The sequence below is a fragment of the Puma concolor genome, chromosome E2 (genome assembly GCF_028749965.1).
Source record: "Puma concolor isolate L17-30 chromosome E2, mPumCon1.1.hap2, whole genome shotgun sequence".
NCBI classification, from domain to species: Eukaryota; Metazoa; Chordata; class Mammalia; order Carnivora; family Felidae; genus Puma; species Puma concolor.
Window position 1 is genome coordinate 30993294 of NC_141681.1, and position 23488 is coordinate 31016781.

Sequence of the window (23488 nt, forward strand, 5' to 3'; positions counted from 1 at the left end):
GATAATTAACTATGTCACGACACTGAGGTCCTAACACGAGGTCCTCATAATTCCCCACTAAGGGAAAGACAGTAAGACATTATTATATTACTAATGTTTAATAAGACGACTGTTCTGTTTGTGTGTTATTAATGCAAGCTGTAAGTTACAGCAGCGTTTGAATTACTGTTAGTTCTTCTGGGCACTCTATCGCTTGAAGGGCAAAGTAGCCCTTTGAGCTTAAGAACCATAAAGAAATACTTCCATTTGGGGCTAAAAATGTTTTTTAAGTGCTACTTGCAATTTGTTCGGTTTATTTTTCCTCGGATCACACGAACACATCTACGGCGCACACATATCACCGGACAAGCCGTCGCTGAAACGACCAATGTTAAGGCAGCTTAAAGCCGCACACGCTGTAAGACATTTTCTAGTGTAAGACACTTCATTTTTAGAAGAGCCCATCGTTTTGCTTTCCTCCAAGCATCCCGGTCATTTTGAGACTCTCCCCTACAACACAAAGTATTTAAATTTCTCGGTAACAAGGCTTTCTGACTGCTTGAAGACAAAGGCCCCTCTCCATTTATTAAGACGACTTCCTACTGTGTGGAGCTGTTCTTTACCTCATAATTAAAATAGCACCTGAACAGGACCATCTGCGAACGCGGATTAAGTTTTTACAAAATGCGAATATCTTTTCGTTTCTTTTCTGCCAAATGCCTCTAAATCTCATACGGGTTTTGTGTGACATACCAACAACCACACACACACACGCACACGCACACGCACATGCACACACACACACACACAAAAGGCATGCTTAAACTTTCACTACAAAAAAAATAAAATAAAAGGAAGAGGAAAGGAGGATAAACATTTTACTCCTCACTGCAATCTTCCGTGCCTCAATTAAATCAATAAATTAACGTATGGCTCTGTGATTTGCTCTAAGAATGAATGAACCGTCAGCCTTTGCGTTCTGCTTCTAGGATTCTGTGAGTTTACGGGAACCCAGAGACACGGTGTACCACTTAATTTCCCTCTTCCTTTTTCAAATACACACATTTTGGAAAAGACATTATTTATACAAAAGGCTGCCAAGACCCTGGGTTAGGATGGATTTGGATATACAGACTGTTTCACAAGCTAGTCTTATTTAACCAAAATAAAGTCTCTTAGGGAGTTTTTTGCACAAACTGCAAATCCATAAATGCAGAGATTATAAACATTGATACAGACATTTCTTCCAGAGGGTTTTCTGACCTGATGTTAACTTTACATTAGAAATTCATGTTTCTTTAGAAACGTTGGCTTATTTTAGGGAAATGGTTCCTTTGGTACAGTTGGGGCTGTGATGTCAACCTGGCTGCATTCTAACAGCCCTTATGAAATATTTACAATGAAATTTAGCCACGCATGCGTAACGGCTGACTTCAGCGGCAGCCAAGGTTTAGGCGTACCTTTTTCTTTTTATTAAAGGAAAGAAATAGTTTTTATATTTTCCTCTTCTCCAGAAGATCAAACCCACATGTATTTAACAGCTTCCCAGACCACACCTCCATGTGGGCATCGGTCCGGATCAGTGAGACTGAAAGATTATTCTGACCACATGACATCTTTGAGCCATGAGAGAACAGCTGGGTTCCCCCAAGGTGGAGCCAGGGTGAGGCATAAACTTGAGGGTGCAACAGGAGAAACGGCGATCGCTAGCGGAGAAGCCCCTGCCCTTCACCCCCGCGAATCAGACCCTTCATCAGATTCAAAATTGCCAACATTCCTGCAGACACCATTTTTATGGTGACAATGAGCACCACATACAGCGCATTTGCTTCTGAAAACTCTCATATGCTTTCTCTGTAAAAGAAAAGAGACTGTTGAGTTAGAGGCAAATATATGTGTGTGTGTGTGTGTGTGTGTGTATACACACGTGTATACATATATACACGTGTATACATATATATATATACACATGTGTATATATATACGTATACATATATATATATACAAGTGTGTATATATGTGTGTGTGTATATATATGTATATATATATATATATATATATATATATATATACACGTGTATATACGTATATATACATATTTCCTCCAAGCAAGAACCCACAAAGAGTAGAACAATGTTACAAGGTCACAGAAGGCAGTGCCCAGATCGCATCCTCGTCTCCCGGCCAGGTCATCGTCTCTCTTGTTGAGAAGCGTGAGATAGCGGAGAAGAGTTTTCCTACAGAGCGGGCAAGACTTCCATTCTCTATCAGATTCCTATCCACACCATCTGGTCTCCAGGCAGGTATTGATTAAGTAGCCTGTATAATTTGAATTTCTAACATTTAACTAACTAACTAACTAACTAACTAACTAACATTAAATAACTAACATTTAAACAGTTAGAAGACATCATAAACACACACACACACACACACACACACACACACACACGCTCTCTCTCTCTCTCTCTCTCTCTCTCTCTCTCTCCATTTTCCACTTCTCTTGAAAATGTAGAGGACCTAGTAACAAGGATCTGGCCTCCTGGCAAGGCTGAAGAGGGGCCGCCTACTTTGGACTGGGTGTGCACCTCCCATTCACTTCAGCCCCACCTCTGCGCCTTCGTTCACCTGGGGTACCTGCCAGGCCCCGCGGGCACTTGGGCTTGCAACCCTTCGTCCACATTCACTAGAAAAGTCACAAGTTCCCAGGCACCGTGCTGCTGTCGTTAAGAGCTCGAAAGGACGCCTCCTTGGGAAAGTCCAGTGCCTCTTTGGGCACGATCTCACTGTAGCACGGTAGGCCCTCCTCACCCCCTCAAAATCGGTGTCATTCTCCTAGTGACACAGCCCAGAGGTGACGGCCTCACGTGCCTCGGGGCAGACAGGAAAATGCTCCGGAATATCCAGGGAGAGACCGCCAGCTCAGGGACGAGGCTGGGCTCCCGAGCACTGTGTGTGTGTCACTCTACTCCAGCCCGGACGTAGGTTTACACGTGCGGGCGTCCTCAATACACCCTCGCTGCCTCCCCTGCCGCGGCCTGCTTGCCATGCTGCTGGAAGATACTGTGCTTCACACAGCCCCCCGATTCTCAGAGGCCCCCCAGAGCTCTCCAAGCGAGCGTAACATGCAGAATTCCAAATGAAGAACCAACAGCAGAAAGATCATTTACAGTAACTCTACAAACAAGCTAAATGAAAGACTGGTGTTCAGTCATTAAAAATAATAATGCTAAGGGCCCCGAGGGCTGGAATGTAAAGCTTACACTTCGTGTGAGGAGGCAGGGGGGACAAAGAAAGAAAGAAAGAAAGAGTGTGTTTATTATCCCAATAAGATAACCTGCTAATTTATTTAGTAGGCAATTTTAGAGTACATTCGTTCACGGTGAAATCTCACTTTATCAGATTACGGGAACAATAACAACCGCAAATAAAATGCTTGTTTCAGCGCAGGGCTTTCCGGGGGGCTGCAGGGAGGCATCGCCGGCTCCCCGCCCCTCGGCCTTCTGCTGTCTCCCGGCCCAAGCCCGGAGTCAGTTATAGAGTTATCTCTCTCGCACTTTGCAGATGATGCCTAACATCATGACAACAGAGAAGAGGAAAGGTCTCCGGACCTGCCTACCTACAACAAGTTTCTGTAAAGTAATGAATACAGACAGCTTGGGGACCATCCACCTGCGCTGCCTGCCTCTTCCTGCCTGCAAAGGGAAACCACCAGGGATTGGCAGAAGGTACTTGTCTGACAGGGCCAGGACAGCCTTCCTCCTCGGTGACAGCCCGGGCCTCCCCTCTTCAACTTGACCCACCCTAATTCCTTCACAATGCGGCAGCGAGGCAGCTGACAGGAGCAGCTGCGGTTCCTAAGCGAGATGGATGGAATTTTCCTAACTAGTTCCCCAAGTTACATTTTACCTTCAAGATAATTTATGAGCTGCTCTGGAGCCTTGAAGAGACAATATGCTTGCCATAAAATTAACTGTAACAGTCTTGTAGGTTATAATTAACACTGGGAGGGTAGCACCAACTGGACGAAACACATGGCATAATTGATGGTGAGACTGGAAATGAAGCACGCTAACAAAATCATTACGGTGCACGCTGCCTTAGCAAAACCTCTGCTTTCCGAGGGTTAATTACAATCGCCTTCCAGGGCCCATATTCCAGTAGGGGAAGAGGCCAGAGCTGGGCGGCGGGGGGTGGAGGCTGTGCCGGCAAGGCCCCGGGGCACCCGGACGGGCATGGAGGCCGGGTCTGGTCTGGAAGGAGAGACACATCCGAACCGAGAGCATCTGGCAGTGTGGGCTTCCTGGAGCTCGGGCTGAGCCCTACACAGGTCTGCCTGACAGACATGACTTCATTTTCTCAGTCAATAGCATCTTTTTCAGCGACGAAGAAGATATGGATGAGAAGAGACTCAGAACTTCCAGAATGCCCTTCAGGAGGCTCACGATATTTATTTAGAATACGACAGAACTAAAGCATTTCAACCTGACGGGGGCACGCCTTCGTGAAAAATGAAGATAGGTCCGCTAAACCTGAAGGTTTATGGAACTAAAAAAGTACCCTGTCCAGAGGAAGAGTATGGAGAGAAAGCTAATCAGGAAAGTGTCAATCACTCCCATCTTGGAAAGTGACGCTCAACTGTTCCTTTCGGGCAGATACTAAACAGCCTGATCAATACCTGAAAACAGACTCTCCTAGGCACACTGGAATCATTCAGATCATTTCAACTAGTAATGTGAAGGGGACTGACCTATTTTTGTTTTGTGATGTTTTGTTTTTTGTCCTGGGACAAGTTGCTGAAACTCCTTCTGATCCACGATGCAACACTGTCCCCTACAGGCCGCCGGAGCTGTGCCTTACCACCCCTCACCCCCCATTACTGCCTCAACCGAAAGCGGAGTGAAACTTTTATCTAGAACCCGCAATATACATTACAGCGTAAATTTGTCAAACACACTGGGGACATCCCAAGATAGAATAAGAGCATGACTCTCCACGTGCGGTAAATGGTTTCCTAGGCATAAACACACTGTAGAACTGGTGAGCGACCCGTCGTACGGCAGATAAATGCTATCCGATCACCCAAAGGGAGCCCACTCAAATCAGCCTTGGCTAACCAACCCCGCCTCAAAATTACTCCACTTAGAGGATTTACAGATTCTTGAGGCTAGACTTTGATGTTCTCATCTGCGCCCCCTGATCCCTCCTTCTCAAAGATTGTAACCAATATAAAAGAATGGCATAGCGATAAAGGTAATAACTCTCCTTGAAAAGGCTTACTTCATAAAGCGCGGGCTGCAAATTATTTCTTTAGAGAGAGCGAGGCACCCGCAACTAAAAAGTGCCGAACATGTTTAGCTACCGGAGGAAATAAACCTTTACAAATGCACACCTGCTGTTCTCCACACTGGGAAGGATCCGGGAAGGGCTCGAAGCCCCATATGGGGAGACCCACTTCAAAGTGCCGAGTGCACCTAGGAGTGGTGGCAAGGCCTTGTTGCGGCTCCCTTCTGCCACCTCCACTGTTAGCTGTGCTGCCTTGGGTAAGTTACCCTGTACCTCTCTGCCTCTAGCCTCTCATCTCGTAAAACATGAAAAATCCGAGCCCTTAGTGGGTTCTCAACAAATGTTAGCAGCTCTCTCTACTAGAATTAGCACAACTGTGCATTTCAAGGACAGTGGAGAGAGGGAGGGAGGTGAACTGAAGTCATCAGGGGGAACACCTCCCCTACCTGCAGCTGCCCCGGGGGGTCTCACTTATAGAACCGCGCCTTGTCCCTTGTCCATCGGGCCACCTGGATCACGCTGCTTCTCTTTTAGGTGAAGCTGCTGAGACACGGAGTGCCTGGCCCAGAGTTCATAGCTGGAGATAGGATACAAGCTGGAGTTCAGGCCTCGGTCAGTTCTGTGTGACCGTGCTTAGAGCAGAGCCTGGCACGGGGCAAGATGCAGCTAGTGTTCATCCTCACACCGATTCAGCAATGTGGGGTCCCTACCACGAGGCTAGGATTTTACACGGGGGCTTGCTCTCAGAGGATGAACGTGGCTGGGCTCATACAGACTTTCCTGTCTTGATCTAAAGGTGATGGGTACTTTTTACTGAGCAGCTAATATGTTACAGATACTTGCTCAGGGTGTTTTACACGGAATTTGTCAATCAGCCCTATGAAATAAGCTCTGTTATTATCCCCTGTGCAAGTTACAAATGAGAAAATTGAGGTTCAGAGTGGTTACGTAACGTCTCTATAATTGCCTGGAGTTATGGACACGGATCCAAGACTCAAACAACCTGCTCAGGATCTACGCTCCCAACCTCTAGGCCACGTTACTGAAATCTGCTCTGAGAGAAATCCACACCACCCCCCGCCCCCCCACACCTTTATCATTGAGAACTAGATCTCTCTAGAAAGAGGCAGCCCAAATTTTCTCCCATGACCCATAACCACGTATAGATTTCTCGGCTATTTCCCACTCCTTCTGGAGACAAAGTGCTACCTACCCACTCGCAGCCAACACAATTTCACAACGGAGCGGTATTCCCCAGAATGGCTGGGCACACAAGTGAGAGTCACACAAGAACACTGCCCCTCTCTTTCCACTTTCTTCGCCCAGAATCCTGACTTAAACTCCTTCACAGCACTTGGATACTGCACCGCCTAATGTACTTCCCCTGGTCAAGTGTTACTCATCTCACAACCCCAAGGCCTACGATAGAGTCTGGTAGCAGCCAGGCACTCGATAAATATTTGCTGAATCAATGCGTGACTGACAGCTTGCTCACGCTAGCTATAACCACCGTTTATTACGTGCCGGAGTCCATTAACACACACACACACTCCCCCAACACCTACCAGGCAGGGACGGCTTCCCTCTGAAGAGATAGTTGTGGGTGTAACACAGCCTGCATTTGAGCCTTCGCAAAGTGAAGGCCTTTAAGGTGACACCTCTTTTTGAAAAGTCCCTGGGAACCAGAGTGCAGACTGTCTAAGGAGAGAAATGAATGCTATGGTGTTCCTTAGAAATTGGTGTCCCACGAACAGCTCACAAATGTGACTCGCCAGAACCGGAAGGGTAAGTTTTACAACAAGGGATCATTTTACGATGAAGATCCAGAAAAGGACGTTTTCGATCTTTCTCTCGACTGCAGGATCGTGTTTTGGTTCTACTGAGTGTTGTTGAACACGCAGGATTATGGGAGTTATGGTACCTTTCCCCCAAGACATTTTCAGGGCTCCACTTAGGGAAACAGTTCTGGTCTCTCCTTCCACTGAGAACACAAGCTCCAGGGGACAAATACTCACAACAGTGCTGTTCCCTCCCTGCTGCCTTTCCAGGACCCGGAACAGTGCCCGACAAAGAGCAAGCCCTATTTAATGAGTACTTGAGTAAATAAATGAATCAATCGATGCTTTCTCGAAAAGTTTAAGAAGCACTGCCTGTAAGAAGTAAGTCAGCAACCGATCACGGTCAGGGTCCGCCAGGAGGAGAGCTCATACCGAAGCCTATGTGTTGATTTTACAAATAAAATGCGAGAAGTCAATTGGCTTTTGTCTCCCATAAAACCGTTCAAATGATGACAGTAACAATGGTAATAACATCAACAACACTGGCCTCCTTAAGATAAGTCGCTGTATCTGGGAGAAAAGGTAACCCTATCTCTAGACGCATTTAATCCTCACTCTAAATTTACACAATGCTTCAATTCCTACACATTTATGAGGAGGTTTTATGGAGTTACTGGGTTTTATGGAGCAATCGGGTTCAGATACACACAGGACATTCTTCTGCTAAGGGCCACGGAAAGCAGAGATTGCAATTATTAAAGAAGGGACAGATGCACTAGAAGGGAAAGGCATAGATGTCAGCTAGCAGGCTAGTGCCTCCCTGTTTCTCCCTGGAAGCTCCTTCGTTTATTCCGCCCCAACCCTGCTGACCAAGTCAGCCGGCTGCAGGGGACGGCTACGGAACCGCAGATCCCACAACTTCTAGTTCCCGACGAACTCAGCCAGAAGCAGCAGCCCCCCTCCCTAACGCGAGCGACAGTGGCTGACACGTCCAAAGGACTCCGTCACGTGCCGGCTCAGAAGAGAATTATATCAGCCTCATCTCATAGCCCGTCCTCGGGGCTGGTGGCACCACTTCTGGTGACCAGAGTTCCCGAGGGCGCCACACAAATTCTGGCCCAGATGTCAGGTCACCAAGGCTGATGCTGGTCACTGTGTGCTGATATCATTAAAGCCACATCAGGATGTTAGCAGGTAGCCTGCGACTGACTGGAGCAGGTAAGATTCAAACGCGAAGCCGCGTTTAGACTCAGCTCTGCCCCTCCCGGCCTGAAAGCCATCCTCCCGTCCAGAGGAATGACTCTAGGGAGGCCTCTCCCCTCTCCCCCAGTCCTAGTTCACTTCCGGGCATGGCAAGGGATCAGGAATGGGTGCCTCAGGGACGAGACCGTGTCTTTTCGTCCTGGTCCCAGCTCAATTCCATGGTGTTCACTTCTGGACTCCTCCTCAAGTGGCCGAATCAGCCTGTGCACAGAGTGTCCTTCCTCCCTCAGGACGGAAGCAGGGGGCAGGGTGCAGTCTTGGGGCTCCAATGCCAAAGAACCACATTAGCGGAGATCTCCTACATCCAACCTTAAGGTTTCCAACCTCTGGCGAGATCAGATGAATATGTACCCCACCCCCACCCCGAAAAAAAAATCCCAACAGGCCAGCATCCCCAGTGGTCATCCCTCTTCAAAATTAGGAAGGAAGGCAAAGTACTTATAAATACAGGGATGGGTTGAGAGGAAAGCTATTCTATTCAGCCAGCCACCGAACAGATCTGAATGCCAGGCGACAGGGTCCCTGCTCGCATAGGGCATGGTTCTCACGGAGGAGACAGCTTAATGTTACGGTGATCCGGGCGGCAGGTTTTACAGCTGGTGAACAGGCAGATCCCCTGCCCTCATGAAGTTCACATTCCGGCAGCCGAAACAAAATGTAAACACAGAGTCAAGTAATTATATGGTACATGTCAGGTGATTCCTTTCCATAAGCTTCCCCCAAACTGGACGTGGCCTTGCAGCAGAGTCCATGGCTAAGTCATCTTCCAGGATCCCTCGACGAAAGAAGGAAAATCTGCACGCGATGGTGTTCCTACTAACCTGCCCTCCCCCGCATGAAGCTATCCATTATTTCAAAACTGAAACTCTACGGGACTCCTCTTAGTATTTCCCACGGCACTTCGCAGAGTTATTTGCACATAACAAACATTCAGTAAATAAGAGTTCGTTGCTAAACTGGACTGGGCCAACTTGTTGGTTCTGCATATAATCCAGGCCCGCCAGGAGGCAAAAGCAGAGACCACATATCCACGGAGAAAACCTTAACGTGCTAGTCTTAGGACTAGTGCTGGTCCCCAGAAGTAATTGACACAAACTAGTTTATTTGTTGCACCCAGATCAGAGCTCTGAAGCTGACTGGTTTAGAAAAGGTTAGAACTACTAGATCTTGGAGCCCTAAGAAGATGTCCAGAGTGGATCTGTCCTGGAGGTAGGTGGTGATGGTGACAGTTACGGCAAATGGAAGGCGGTCAACAGTAAGATGGTTCTCTTGTCCAGAAAAAGGGCTAACTTGGCAATAGCATGAGCTGGCAAAGCCCAATACAGGGAAGACACGTATAGAGAGCCATCTCGGTCCAGAGAGCTCATTTTAACTGGGAGGAACTGGTTCTAAAAGCTTTTCTAAGAAAGTGCCATAAACATTTTTAAAACTGCTCTCAGCACCGTCTTAAGGCTCCTTGGACCCAAATGAAGTCGTCTACTGTGGGACCTTGGAAACTCCTGTTTGAGCCCAGAATGGAGGCGCTCTAAGGAGACAGAGCTTCTAGTTCATCAGGTTACATTCCTACCCGGTGTGCAATGCTCAGCGAAGCTGAAAGGAAAGAAATGTAAGAGAATGGGCTAACGACTAAGTAGGGGATCTCCCAAAACACAGAAGCTGGGCCACAGGCAGATAAACAAAGCCCTACCCACGGGAATGGGGAAATAGACACAAGTGTATTCTCATGCCAGCTTCACAGTGGCACTCCATTCCTGCAATAAGCCAAATACCCCTCATGGGCTCGTGAGTTCTCTCCCATTTGAGGGGGGTAAGTGCTTAAGTCAGCCATGTGTTTAAATCTCCTAATAAAAACCTAATGGTCTTAAGCACATGAAAAGATGTTCTGCATCATGCATCATCAGGGAAATGCAAATCAAAACCACGACCACAGCACCAGGATATCTATAATATAAAAAAAAAAAAAAAAAAAAAGAAAAGAAATGTTGGTGAGGTTGTGGAAAAGCCACAGGAATATACAATGATGCAGCAGATGTGGAAACCAGTCTGGCAACTCCCCAAAAAGTCAAACACAGAGTTACTGTACAACTTGGCCGTGCTATTCCTGGATTTACACTCAATGGAACACTCAGTGGAACAGAAAAGATGCCACTCAAAAACCCGCACACAAATGTACACAGCAGTGTTATTCAGAGCTGCCAAGCAGTGTGGAAATAACCCAAGTGTCCACCAACCAATGAATGGAAAGACAAAATGGGGTCTCTCCGTGCGGTGGAATATTACTTGGCAATAAACAGGAACAGGTACTGATATGGTACAACATGGAGCAACTTTGAAAGCATTATGCTAAGTGAAAGAAGCCAGATACGAAAGGCCACATATTGTAGGACTCCATTTACACGAAATGTCGGCAACAGGCAAATCCACAGAGACAGAGAGTAGGTTAATGATTGCCAGGGACTTCGGGGAGAAGGGGGAATTGAGAGTGGCTGTTAACAGGCCCAGGGGTTCATTCATAATGGAAATGCTCTGGAATTGGATAATGGTGATGGCTGCACAATCTTGTGAATATACTAAAAAAAAAAAAAAACAACAAAAAAAACACCACCTAATTGTACACTTCAAAATGATTAATTTTACATTCACGTGAAATTTTATATTCTGTGAATTATATCTCAGTTGGAAAAAAAAAAACAAAACCCTAATGGCCTGGCTCTCGTCTTATGTTTTTGTCTTTGCATCTTACTCAGCAAAAATTTAAAGGCACTGTTTCAAAGTCAGGGAGCACAGTTAATTCTACAAGTGTTCCTCACCTCCCTGGGTTAGCCTTCACCTAGCTCTTGGCTTACTATGAATCCCCACAGACAGACACGGTCGAGTCAAACCTAAGATGGGACACACTGATTTGGATAATGTTTAGAAGCTTTGGGTTTCTATTTTCAATATAATTATTGTTTAGGTGAGACTTGTATACGTAGGCTGTGTCGTTCAACATAAGAGGAGTTTTTTCAACAGTACAGCAATTCTAGTCTTCAAAGACATCTACCGTGAAATACTCTCCTGAGTGGGTCAGAGCCAATTTGCCCCTCCGTTGTGGTATCAATGGCTCCACTGCCATCCTTTTCACGGCCCCTTTCTGGGAACCTGCTAGAACCTCATCCCCGGGTCCATTCTTAAACTGGCTGCCGAACACGTTCCCTCCTGCACAGCAGCTCAGGCAATATTCTGTGCACGGCAGGTATACAAAACATACAAAAATGATGACGAAATAAATTCATTCTTTTTTCAGAACACACAGTCACAGGCTGGGTCCGCTGTCTCCGTGAACGAGAGCACAGAGCTTTGTGCACCCCAACGTCACTGGCCGGAAACCAGGACATTCTATGTTCACAGGGAGTTGGGAGACAGGTTTAAGTAGATTATTCTTATCAATTCACAGTAAGAGAACATACGTGTGACACGCCCATTATTGGCAATAATTAGCATCGCTTTGATGGTTCTTAGAACGAGGAATCAAGAAAGGAACACACCTATCTACTCAATTAACGTTATGCGCTTTCCGCTTCCTTTTACAGAAAAAAAAAACAAAAAAAACAAAACCTGCAAAGTTGTGGTAACGAGAAAACAGTGTCGGAGAGCCACAAGTATATTCAGCATCCAAAAATGCATAACATTCAGTGGCCAGAGGCTGAAGTGGATCACATTTTTTTTTTTTTTTTGAGGATGTTTGCTCTAACACCTGATTTACGCACGTCCTCTCAACTGAGCAAGCAAGCTGAAATAAAATATCTGATTCTCATTCCGACATGTTCAAGGCAAAGGAAGCCCATTCCTTTCCTTCAGCGGACTTACAGATAATTACTCCACAGTAAGCATGCCCTCAAAATTCTCACCAGTCTAGGAAAGGCGCTGGGGAGTTGCGGAACATAAACAAAGGCACTGATTTTTTGCTATATTTTATTTAGAAAAACAAGCCGGACACGGACACGGAACTGTACCTTTTCTTCAGCGCACTTTTCAAATGATAATTTCTTCCACTGTCACCATTAAATCTTAATCCATTCCAGCTCCTTGCATGGGTCATTGAGTCTATATGTACTGCTGTTATTTTAAAATGTTTCCCCTTGGTAGGGAAAGAGGGGGAGAAAAGATGTTGAGAGCCAGATGGGCCCCTTCACAGTTCATTTATCAAACCTAATACGCGGGGCTCCACCCGCCCCTCACTCACTATTGCGGTTAAACTTCCATATAATTTGGTAATCATTTTCATTATCAGAGAGTGACCCGAAAGCAGCCTATCCTGGGACACCCAGTCCCTGCAGCTGCTCTTTTCCTGCCTTTTCCTACAGTAGACCCTAAGAACCTCAGAGTTTATTAGCTGCAGACCGACCTTTGGGCTGCGGAGGTCAAGAAGGGGTCAGATCAGAGGGCTTGCCCAGTTCTTTAAAAGCTATAACAAGCTGTCCATCAGGCAGAGTGGACTGTATAAACAAAGCCAAATCTTCAGAAATTCTGTACCGCTTCTGTTAACACTTACCCTGCATTCACACAGCTTCTCCCGATGTACTTTGGATCATTCAGCTCGGGGGAAGTGAGCAGACAGCCCTAATAAGCCTATTTGGAGAGGGTTGTTTATGGGATTACCGAGCTTCGGGAAGGAAACCCGCAGCATTCAGATGTGCCTCTGGAATCGCAGGGTTGTATGACACTGTGACAAACTCGGTTACCCCGAGTCATGCAGAATTGACACTTTTCCTCAAAAAGCTAAATCACGGGGAACATATGCTTTCAGTTTAAGAGACTTCAGGGAGTCCCAAACAATGGCTCGGCTCCTGGCCGGGGAGAGATACAAATATTTTAAAACCTAGTTACAAGTTCTGCTTAAAAATATTCTTCCTAATATCGTTATTGCAAAGGAACCAGCGGAAGGCGGGGGCGGGGGCGGGGGGGGAGGGGGGGGCGCGGCGGCGAAGGGGGGGGGACCTTTATTACAATAGACTTCTCCTAAACTCATTGCCAGCTGTAGCCTCGTCGCCGATCTACATTTCTTGGAAGTTGTACTATTCATCACGCATTCTCTAACGTGCAATATAAGGTAATTAGAGTCATCTGTATTTAACTTTCGGAGGAAAAAATTTCTATTATCTAATCTCACTGATCCCCTGATAGCTTTGATGAAAGCAAAATACGGTAACCTATTGCCTGGCCTTTGGCGAGCGCTAATTCTTTTCTGTCAAAGTGCATTTTTCCTCGTGTAATTCCAAAGTACACAATGGGCCGATGTCTACGACCCAGCCGGCTCGGTTAGCACGGCAGTGGATGCTCTGTGACTTTCACCATCACTGGCCTGATGGCGACTCAGGGCAGTGCCCGATTCCAGACGGCCAGAGGAAGCTTTGATGAGGAAAAGAGAGGTGTATGGTAACAGTCTGTTTATACAGATCATATGGATGAGTCTTTTAGATAGGTCACTGGGATGGGAAACATCAAATGGGGGTGGAGAAGGGGTGGGGGGGGGAAGGATTATGGTTATTTAATACTCTGAAGACACTTTTCCTTCTGAGCTCTCAAGACGTGACCCTCTTGAAATTTTCTTTCAGGTGTTTAGTTTGAAGGAGGTCTGCACAGTGTCAGCCACTAAGCTCTTTCTTTTCTCCTCCCCTACCACAAAGGACTTGAGAATTTTTGTTTCAGATGCTAGACTACATCAACTTCAACACTGGCTCCAGCTCCTGATTAAACTGTTAGCAGTAAGGGCCAGAAATGCTGAAACCAGACTCCTCTTAAACAGGCCATCTTGGCCTTGTTGTCTGATGATTTGGTGTACTAGGAAATTATTGTTAACAAACCGAATGCACTCAGCAGAAGACATCCAGCCTCAACATTTGGTCTCTGAGCTGTGCTGTCTTTGGAGGGATGGGGGGGGGGGGGGTGGGAAAGAGGTTACAGGGAAATTCTTTCTTTCTTTCTTTTGCTTGCCTTCCTTCCTTCCTTCCTTCCTTCCTTCCTTCCTTCCTTCCTTCCCTCCCTTTCTTTCCTTCTTTCTTTCTTTCTCTTTTCTTTTCTTTTTTCTTTTCTTTTATTTCTTTCCTATTTAGTAAGAATCACCAGGGAGGGGGGAAATGTATATAAGGCTAAACAGGGAAACACAGCTCAGATGTCCCTGCATGGATATTCCCAGTATTTAATAAAATATGCATACTTTAATGAATATATGTGCTTAAAGTGGAGTACAAACAGAGTTAAATTGGAGATCATTTAATTACTGTTGCTAAAACTGTCGTTTACTCTTATCAGACCATACTACAAAAGAGAGGGGGAGAGGGAGAATAACAGGGCGAATTTTAAAATTATTGTTTTAGCGCAAGTGTGAATTTAGAGATCATGCACGTACTTGGGGAACGGCTTTCCAACAGCTGAGATGGACAGTTCATGGTCTTTACTGTCTCCTTTCTTGGAAAGTGCTCATCTGCAGCGTTGTTCAGACAAATGTATTTTTACGATAACTGCTACTAGTAAAGCCATATATTATTACAAATTCTGTTGCATGGACTCATTGGAGAATTCCCAGGCACATAGGATTTTTCAGTATCAAATAAGACTCCGAGACAAAAATACAGCATGATCTCCCGGATTCCTCTCTCTGTTGCTGAGAGACAGACAGTAAGCCAACCATTTTTACCAACTGCAGATCTAAAAGGGTAACCCTGACATTTGGGGAACTGGTTCCAGCCTTCCACCCATCAAGTCTTTTTCAAAGAAGAGCAGGAGAGTAGAGTCTGTAGTATGCAAGCATCAATTCTGTAAAAACTGATAATGTGTAGGAACTTTCTCCCGGTAACTGCTTTCTAACCCAAAGGTAGGTCCACAGGCAAAAGAAAGTAGGTTGAAGCCACCACAATTCCTACTTGGCCAATTCTAAAACTGGGGTTGATAAACAGACCACTTTCAAGCGATCTGCCTCTCACGGAGAGACGTGAGAGCACTCACTGTGGGAATTTCCCAGTGCTAAATCGCGATGTTGGTCTTTTAGACTGTTGATCACACGGGTGCTTCTGTTCAGCAGCAGGGACTTCTATTATATTCTGCTCAAGATGCAAACATTTATGCTAAATGTTGCACTCAGGGATAAATGATATATACCCACAGATGACATCATGGCTCATAACCAATTAGTGTAGGTACCATGTGCGGGAGAGCTAGCTTTGGCTGAAAGCGTCTGCGCCTTGCTTATGGTTCATGGCTCCCCAAATGGCAGGGATGAGGCCAGTGGTAGAAGGAAGGGCTTAGCCAAACACAGCTCTTGGTGTTCAGGGACCACAAACCCCATTTCAGAAGCAGAACTGACCTGGCATGCCACTCCCTCCTCAGATTCTGGCGGGTGGCGAGCGAGGCAAGAACGGCAGTCAAGATCTCGTTCCTTTGTTCCACGGGGACCCCCTCTCTCCTAACTTCACGAAGCACAGCATTTGTCTAGAAGAAATGGTCCAAAAAAGAGGAAAAGTGAAAAATTAATAATAAAAAAAAAAAGCCCATAAGCAAATAAGGACAGTAAATCAATGGCTTTTTTATTACAGTCCCCCTGCTAACAAATCAATACAGTAAATGATGGTCAAAAATGGCCAGCGTATATTTTGTATTTAATCAATGTACCAAGCACATAAGGTAAACTCCAAAAGCCCCATTGCCTTAAGTAACACATTGAGATACTGTGTGTTCTCACTCAATTTCCTCAGTGCACCAAAGGTCTTTTTCCTGGGAACGGCCTCCCATGAGCTATTATTAGAAATGATTTTCACGTACACTTCACTGTGAGTTGTTTGTTTTGCCTTTTAAAAAAGAGCAGTCTCTGACTTTCGCTCTCTGTTTCCTGCCGCCCAGCTGAGGATTTCTGCACTGCCACTCGTATTTGAATCATTAATTTCTATTTCCAGCCATGCCAGCAAATTTTTCTTTTCTTCTTTTTTTTTTTTTTTTTTTTTCTGGTTCACTCGTTTTCCTTGCTTGCTGCAAATCAAGATCTTGCAAAACAATAAAAGCACAAAAATCAAATTCATTCTCGATGAATCTTTCCAGCTTTAAAAATCCACTACATGTTTCAAATACCGCGTACAGGGATTCTTGGGCACAGCAGACTTATAATTTGAGGAAGAATCGTTTATTCTACAGTCATGGCTATGGCCCTTAAAAGAAATTAGGCTCACAGGTGAGTAGAAAAACACTCAAGCCTCTACCTAGTGTTAGAAATGTTGGGTGTTGCTTTTGGAAATAGTTGAAGTCCAGGGCTCCTGGGTGGCTCAGTCAGTTGAGCATCTGACTTTGGCTCAGGTCATGATCTCATGGTTTGTGGGTTTGAGCCCTGCGTCGGGCTCTGTGCTGATAGTTTGGAGCCTGGAGCCTGCTTCGGATTCAGTGTCTCCCTCTCTCTCTGCCCCCCCATCCCACTCATCCTCTGCTTCTCTCTCAAAAATAAACATTAAAAAAAATTAAAAAACATAAAAGAAATATTTGAAGCCTTGGCACATCACTCTAAGAAGGGGCATTACATCAAAACTCCAATTTGAAAAGTGTTGCTTCAATTTGATCTACAACTCACTCTTGTATGCCAGTTTTATATGCGTGTATTTTAAACATGCAAACTCATGTAACATTATAGAAAACAATTAAGAAAACAAAAGAGTATTCTACTGGCAACTGAAATTTGAGTGAGCGAATGCCTGGTGAGTTTTAATGAGAGAATTTTTCATCACACGTACTTATCTTCACGTAACTGGAGTAGAAATCTTGAGAATTTATACATGTTTTTCATTTAAAGTTAGTGTGGCTTCTTTGGAGATGTTGTAACCAAAGCAACTGCTAAAAGGAATGAGACTATGACCTTCTTTGTACTAGTCTCTCCGTGCATATTCCTTATCTAACTGATGCCAATGCCTTCATTTACTTAGAAAGCACGCTCACGGTTTTGTCCTGTAACTTGAAATACCACTTCCTTGCTCGTCTACAGCGATTCACAGCGTGTACTGAATGCCTTCTGACAACCTTGAGAAGAGGTGTAGTGAACATTTGTTGTGTGGTTGCCTTCTCTCCAGGCCCGGTCCCCCTCTTCCTGTGACAACACAAATCTTCTCTTGGGGGAGTCTTGTATTGCATGCAGTCTTAGAGGGACTTGCCAGTGAAAGTGTCCCACTCTCTCCCATGAAGGATGTGGCCCAGGCCAACCTGGTTCGCTTTTCCGGGACTTCAGACACTTAAGAAGGAGGACAAAGAGAGGGGAAAAATTTGGAGGCGGTTTATCAATTGCCTTAGTTCCTACCACCCATGGTCCTCGAAGTATTCCTGGTTTCCTGAACTTTCTGAGTAGAGATCATTCTTCTTCTTTTGAGACCTTGAGTTATCCACTCTCCTTTCAACCAAGTTCCGTTTTGCTCAAATTCACCAGAATCCGTTTCTGTTGCTTACAATCAAAAAGCCTCACGGATACACACAGATAAGACAGGAGCGAGTAACTCCACTGTGAAAGGATCCAAGATCACGTGACTAGCCCTCGCCACGAAAACGACCCTGATCTCGGCCTCCTGGGTCCAGAGTTACATCTACAACATCAGATGATATACCCAGTTGGAAACTCTGTGAGCGTTGAGGGCAATGACAATTTCAGCCTTCGGGCACAGGGAGAGATGCTCATTTTTACTAGGCGCTTCTCCTACATGAAGCCCAGGCTCCGAGTGGCTAAAGCAGGAGCTGAAAATTCAAATACCTACCAGAGCCAGAGAGGTAACGTGAATGAATTAAACAAGATTACCTGACGAGAGCATATGCTCTGTGCAAAAGGGCAGTCCCTTTTCAGCAACAGCCAACTCGCCCATTCAGAGAGGCTGTTGCCGTGGTGCCAGACGCAGGAATTTTCAAAATGAGAAATCTGTTTTGATTTTTTTTAATGTGAAAGCTTCTGATTTTTAAGTGTTGGAAACTTTTTTTTTTAACTATTTGTTTATTTATTTTTATTAAATCTTTTTTTAATGTTCGTTTATTTTTGAGAGAGAGAGAGAGAAACAGAGCACGAGCGGGGAAGAGGCAGAGAGAAAAAGGGAGACATAGACTCCGAAGCAGGCTCCAGGCTCTGAGCTGTCAGCACAGAGCCCGACGAGGGGCTTGAAGTCACAAAACGCGAGATCATGACCTGAGCCAAAGTCAGACGCTCAAGTGACTGAGCCACCCAGGCGTCCCCTCTCTTTTGACTTTTTAAATGCCGTGTGGCCAAACAAGAAACGCCAACAGCTGTATGGAACTCAGCTGCTAATTTGTGACCTCTGATGTAAAAGATGCCTAATTTCAGAGAGGTCCTGGCATCGGTGGGTATTCTGACAACAGCATTCCTTCTTGGTTGTGCTGCCCCACCTCGTGTACTTAAAGTTGGAAGGAACCTCAAACAGTCCCCAAGCTTATCATTATGTCTGCAGATCCATATTATTTTACCAAAGTAATAAGCAAAATGTTTCAAACAGAAGACAAGGTACACATCTAACTTGACTCCAAAGACATAAATAAAATTAATCTTCTATGTGACTGCATTCAAGTAACTTTTTTAAAAAGTCATTTATCTCTTCTTTGCCTTTTGTGTCATTTAAATTTTATCCAGAAGCCCTTGTTTTCCCTGATCAGCCTCTAAGAGGCGAAAGGAGGAAGGATTTAAGAAAATAAGTTTCACGGGGGCTGGACCCTGTCTGTTTACTTCACTACCTCACCCCAGGGCTTGTCTAATGATTTTTAATAAATATTTGTCAAGTCGGGAAATAAAGAAGGAGCTTGAAAACAAGTACTGCAAAAACAAAGAGCGGGAGAAGGCTGTCTTTTAAGGCTTTACTATTATATAAACTTATAAACTCATCAAATAAATTAAGAGACAGTTACGTGCTTTACCAAGGAGCTCTCTTCACTTGACAAAAGGATTCACTTCAAGGTCTATTTAAATAAATAGCACCCCCCGTGTAGAGTCTCCCCAAAATTCAGCCATCCTAGCACAGTCCCATGATTCTTGCCATATTTGAGTGTAAGGTACACAATATTTGGTATTTTTATTTCCAATGACCCGTACTTTAAAGTACAAAATAAATTCGCTTCAAAAGAAAAATGGGAAACCTGTGGTACTCGGCATCAATGAAGAGATACCCATAAAAAGAACATACTAAAAACAAAGCCACATGTCGATTTCATTCTAGATAGAAGTTGCTTTGCTGAAGGCTCTGAGAAGGAAGCCTGCTGTGCCGTAAATGACGTCATTAACGAGTGAATGTTAACGATGTGGAGACCGCCTGATCCAAAGACGTGGACTGAAAAGGAGCTGAAGAGGGAGTCCACTTTCTCCCAGTGCAGTCCCCACTATGTGCAGAGTCCTGGAGCGCCCCCTAGTGTCCCCCCCCCCCCCCGCCGAAACACCCACGGTCCACATCCCAAGCTCTGGATGCACCACCCTGCTACAATGGTTTTCCAACACTCCACAGACAGATCTCTTTTCTCCCCAAATGTATTTTTCCATGGAACTCAATACATCAACAAAGCAAAACTGGACCAGTTCTCTTTGAGGCTGCTATGGAAGACCTAGAAGCCCTCCCTTTGTCATGGGGCATCTCTTCAAAACCCCAAGGAACTGTGAAACACGATTTGCCAACATCAACCCCAGAGCATTTAAAACAGCATTCAAGTTTTTAAAAGTTTATACACTGCTAGCGGGAATGCAAAACACTGCCATTCTGGCACAGGCTGTGGTACATCCATACAGTGGAATACTGCTCTTCAGTAAAAAAGGACAACCAACCGACAGATGCAGCCACTTGTCTGAATCTCAAAGTCATTTTACTGAGTGCAAGAGGCCAGTCTCCAAAGATTCAACACTGCGTGACTCCATTTATTTAACTTTCTGGAAAAGGCACATTACAAGGACAGAGAACAAATTAGTGGTTGCCAAGGATTAGGATGGGGGAGAGTTGGTTACAAAGCGGCAGCCTAAGGCAGTTTTGGGGATGAGGGAGCTATTCTGTATCCCGACTGGTGGTGGTTACATGAGTTCATACGTACATTAAAACTCACAGACCTGCATAGCCCCCAAAGTCGATTTTATCATATGAAAAGCTTATAAAATTCAATTGTCAAAATTCATTTCATTTTCATCATCATTTGGGGACAAGAAAGAACGTAGATAACAAGTGTCATATAAATACATCTGAGTAAGCAGTTAGTAAAAATATAAAGAAATAGAGCTAGACTACGAACCAGATTCTGTTACCAAAAAAAAAAAAAAATCTTCCCAAGATATTGGAAAAGGATGGGAGAATTTAGATAGAGCATTCGGACCCTAAAATACAGCATTTCATAAAATCTGGAGTGAAAAGGATTCATTGCATAAAAGTTAATTTCAGAGTGTCAAAGAGCATTCTTTTGACAAGAATTAACAGTGATATTTTTCTCCTTATACTTAGTGTTGGCTCCTCAAGGGTTGACTTTATGCAGGAAACGTTAATAGCCCATTTTCCCGTCCGTAGTAACACGGCGCTCTCTTCAAACAAGTACCGATTTTTAAATAGTCTCCTATTACCAAAAACACAGTCTCCCTCCCCTCTCCTCAAAATAGAGGGCAAGCAAACCACAGGTTTAGAAATCATGCTCTGGGGGGGGGCTGAATTTCATTTCATTAGCAACTCTCTTTCAACGGAAATTGATGGACATGCTGGCCTATCAGAAAAAGACGAAGAATATTCTTAAGGCTGCCAGCTGTTCAAATCCTAGCTGTGGGCCTCCCCACCCCCACCCCGGCTGCCAACCGGAGATGACATCAGGACTTCTCCACGGCTTCTTGTGCGGAGGAGGTGCCCAGGATATATGCCACGATGATGGGTTTTGTTTAGAGCTCACGAATCAAACTCGTGCTAGGTTGTGCTGTGTTAACAACAACATTCCTGAAAGAGTCTACGACCGAAAATGAAAATCTTGCAAAGGAAATCAGGCAACCACCGAGCAATCGCGACCACAAGAAGACTCGTGGTCCGAGGCATACCGTTTCGAATCTCCCTAGGGGTAGAGAATCTCTACCCTCTGATCGTGGGTTTTACTTTTAGACTCAGTCCAGGTTCTACGTGACACCTTTCTCTTCTTAGGCCACCACCCATTACGTGTCCTGATCTTGTTTTGACTCCTATGTGGGTTCCTCACTGTGGGACCCTCAAGACGCTCAACTGTTGCCCGCCCAGGGAAAGACCCTCGGTTCTCATCCCATGTCTTCTGTTTGCTTTCTCTGCGGGTGATCTCCCCTCCAGGGGCTTTAAGGTTCTGCTGTAGACTGATGACTTCAAGCAGACCTCTCTGCTGGGCTCTAGCCCCATATAGCCCATGACCGCCTATCTCTCCTTCAAGATACACTTCAAACATGGAGTCTCAGCCTCAACTTGTCCACATGTGAGGTATTTTTGCTTGCTGCTGTATTTCCTGAGAATGGTGAATGACATCACCATCAACTCAGTCGCCCAACCCAGATGGCTAGGGCTCATCCTATTCTCCACCCCCCACCCCCCGCCTTCCTTTCCATAAAAAATCCTGGCATTCCTCTCTGTTCAATATGGCTCAGACTTCTCTCTTCCCCACTGCTGCAGGCTGAGTTCAGGCCCATCTCTCGTCTGGACCATACCATGGCATCCACGTCAATCGCCCCCTCATGAATCTTCCTCCTACTAGGGGGCTATCTCAGGGTCAAAGGAAACAAGGAGCTTCAGCCTCCAAACCCTCACCTAAACCAGAGCGGCTCTGTCCACATATGCTTCGCTTATTGGCATGTGAGAGATCAAAAAGCTTACATTTCTTAGAAGCCCGAATTCTTGACCTGACCAAAACAACAAAAACAAAACAGCACCCCCTCTCAACATAGATCCTGGTCACTTCTCAAATTTTATCTCCAGCCATCTTCCGTTCCATTAAAAAAATTTTAACGTTTATTCATTTTTTGAGAGACAGAGAGAGACAGAGCGTGAGGGGGGGAGGGGCGGAGAGAGAGGGAGACACCGAATCCGAAGCAGGCTCCAGGCTCTGAGCTGTCAGCACAGAGCCCCACACGGGGCTCGAACCCACAAACCACGAGATCATGGCCTGAGCCGAAGTCGGACACTTAACCGAACTGAGCCACCCAGGCACCCCTCTTCCATTCCATTTAAAACTAATTTCAGTTCCCTGAAAATATGTGGCTGTTCCACGCTGTGTATTTACTTGTTGCACAACTGACCGGTAACTACTGATTCTTCACGAAACACCCTCGGATAGCACCTCCTCTGTGAAGTTTTCCATGAACCACATCCTTCCACCAAATGACAGAGGGCTGATCACCCCGGCTTCCGTGCCACTCCCGAACATCTCGCAAACTATGTTATGCTCCACGGTATTCACCTATTCATTAGAGGTTTCCTCCTCCAGAGCATGGGCTCTGTTAGAGCGGGGAGGGTCCACACCCGTCTCTTCTCAATACCCTCCAACGTGCCTCCTTTGGCACTATGTCATGAAAACAGACTCCCCATAGAGGCCTGCTGAATAAATGAAACCAAATGGCATGCCGGAGCATGTCTGGGAAAGAAGATGAACAATCAAGCCACAGAGTGCTTTTCGAGCTCAAGAGCGATCTGGGAAACGTGGTCTGGTTTGACGCAAACTACACCGGGTGCGAATTCTAAGAAAAGAGTGGCAAAAACTGCTTTTAAACAACAGCATCAAGAAAAATACGCATGTGCGATCCCTAGGTGCCTCCGTGGAAGGGCCATGCATCTCTGGCAGGATGTATCTAAAAGTGCAGAGCTCTGTTACGCCACGATCACGTGTAATCTTTGCATACCCTCCTAAGAAGCCAAAGGGAGGAGTCTCCCTTTCTCCGTTTCAATAGCAAAAACTACTTGGGACTCTGGCAACCCACTCTGAGAGTCCCCCAGTGTTATCAGCTTCTCCTGGCCCAAAGCTTTATGCGTAAAGCCAAAGGGAAAAACCCACGACCAGAGAGGACAAGGAGGGAGGAAGGAAGGAAGGGAAGGAGACCCAGAGAGGTTGACTGATTGAGAATTGAGAAAAGAAAAACCAAAACTCTAAGGTACTAAGAAGCCTCGACTTTTAGGCTTATGTTTCAACATGTTTCTTAGGAAAAGTCTCCCAATTCTGAA

General features: G+C 45.4%; 1 protein-coding gene across 4 annotated transcripts in view; it reads right to left on the reverse strand.

Annotated features, from left to right (window-relative positions):
- FTO (FTO alpha-ketoglutarate dependent dioxygenase) overlaps positions 1-23488 on the reverse strand; it is a 394888-nt gene that overhangs the window by 143006 nt on the left and 228394 nt on the right. For all 4 annotated transcript variants that reach the window (XM_086689419.1, XM_086689416.1, XM_086689417.1 and 1 more), the window contains exon 8: positions 15652-15776. In XM_086689419.1, coding sequence (XP_086545545.1) covers positions 15652-15776 — 125 coding nt within the window. The remainder of the gene's footprint in view (positions 1-15651; positions 15777-23488) is intronic.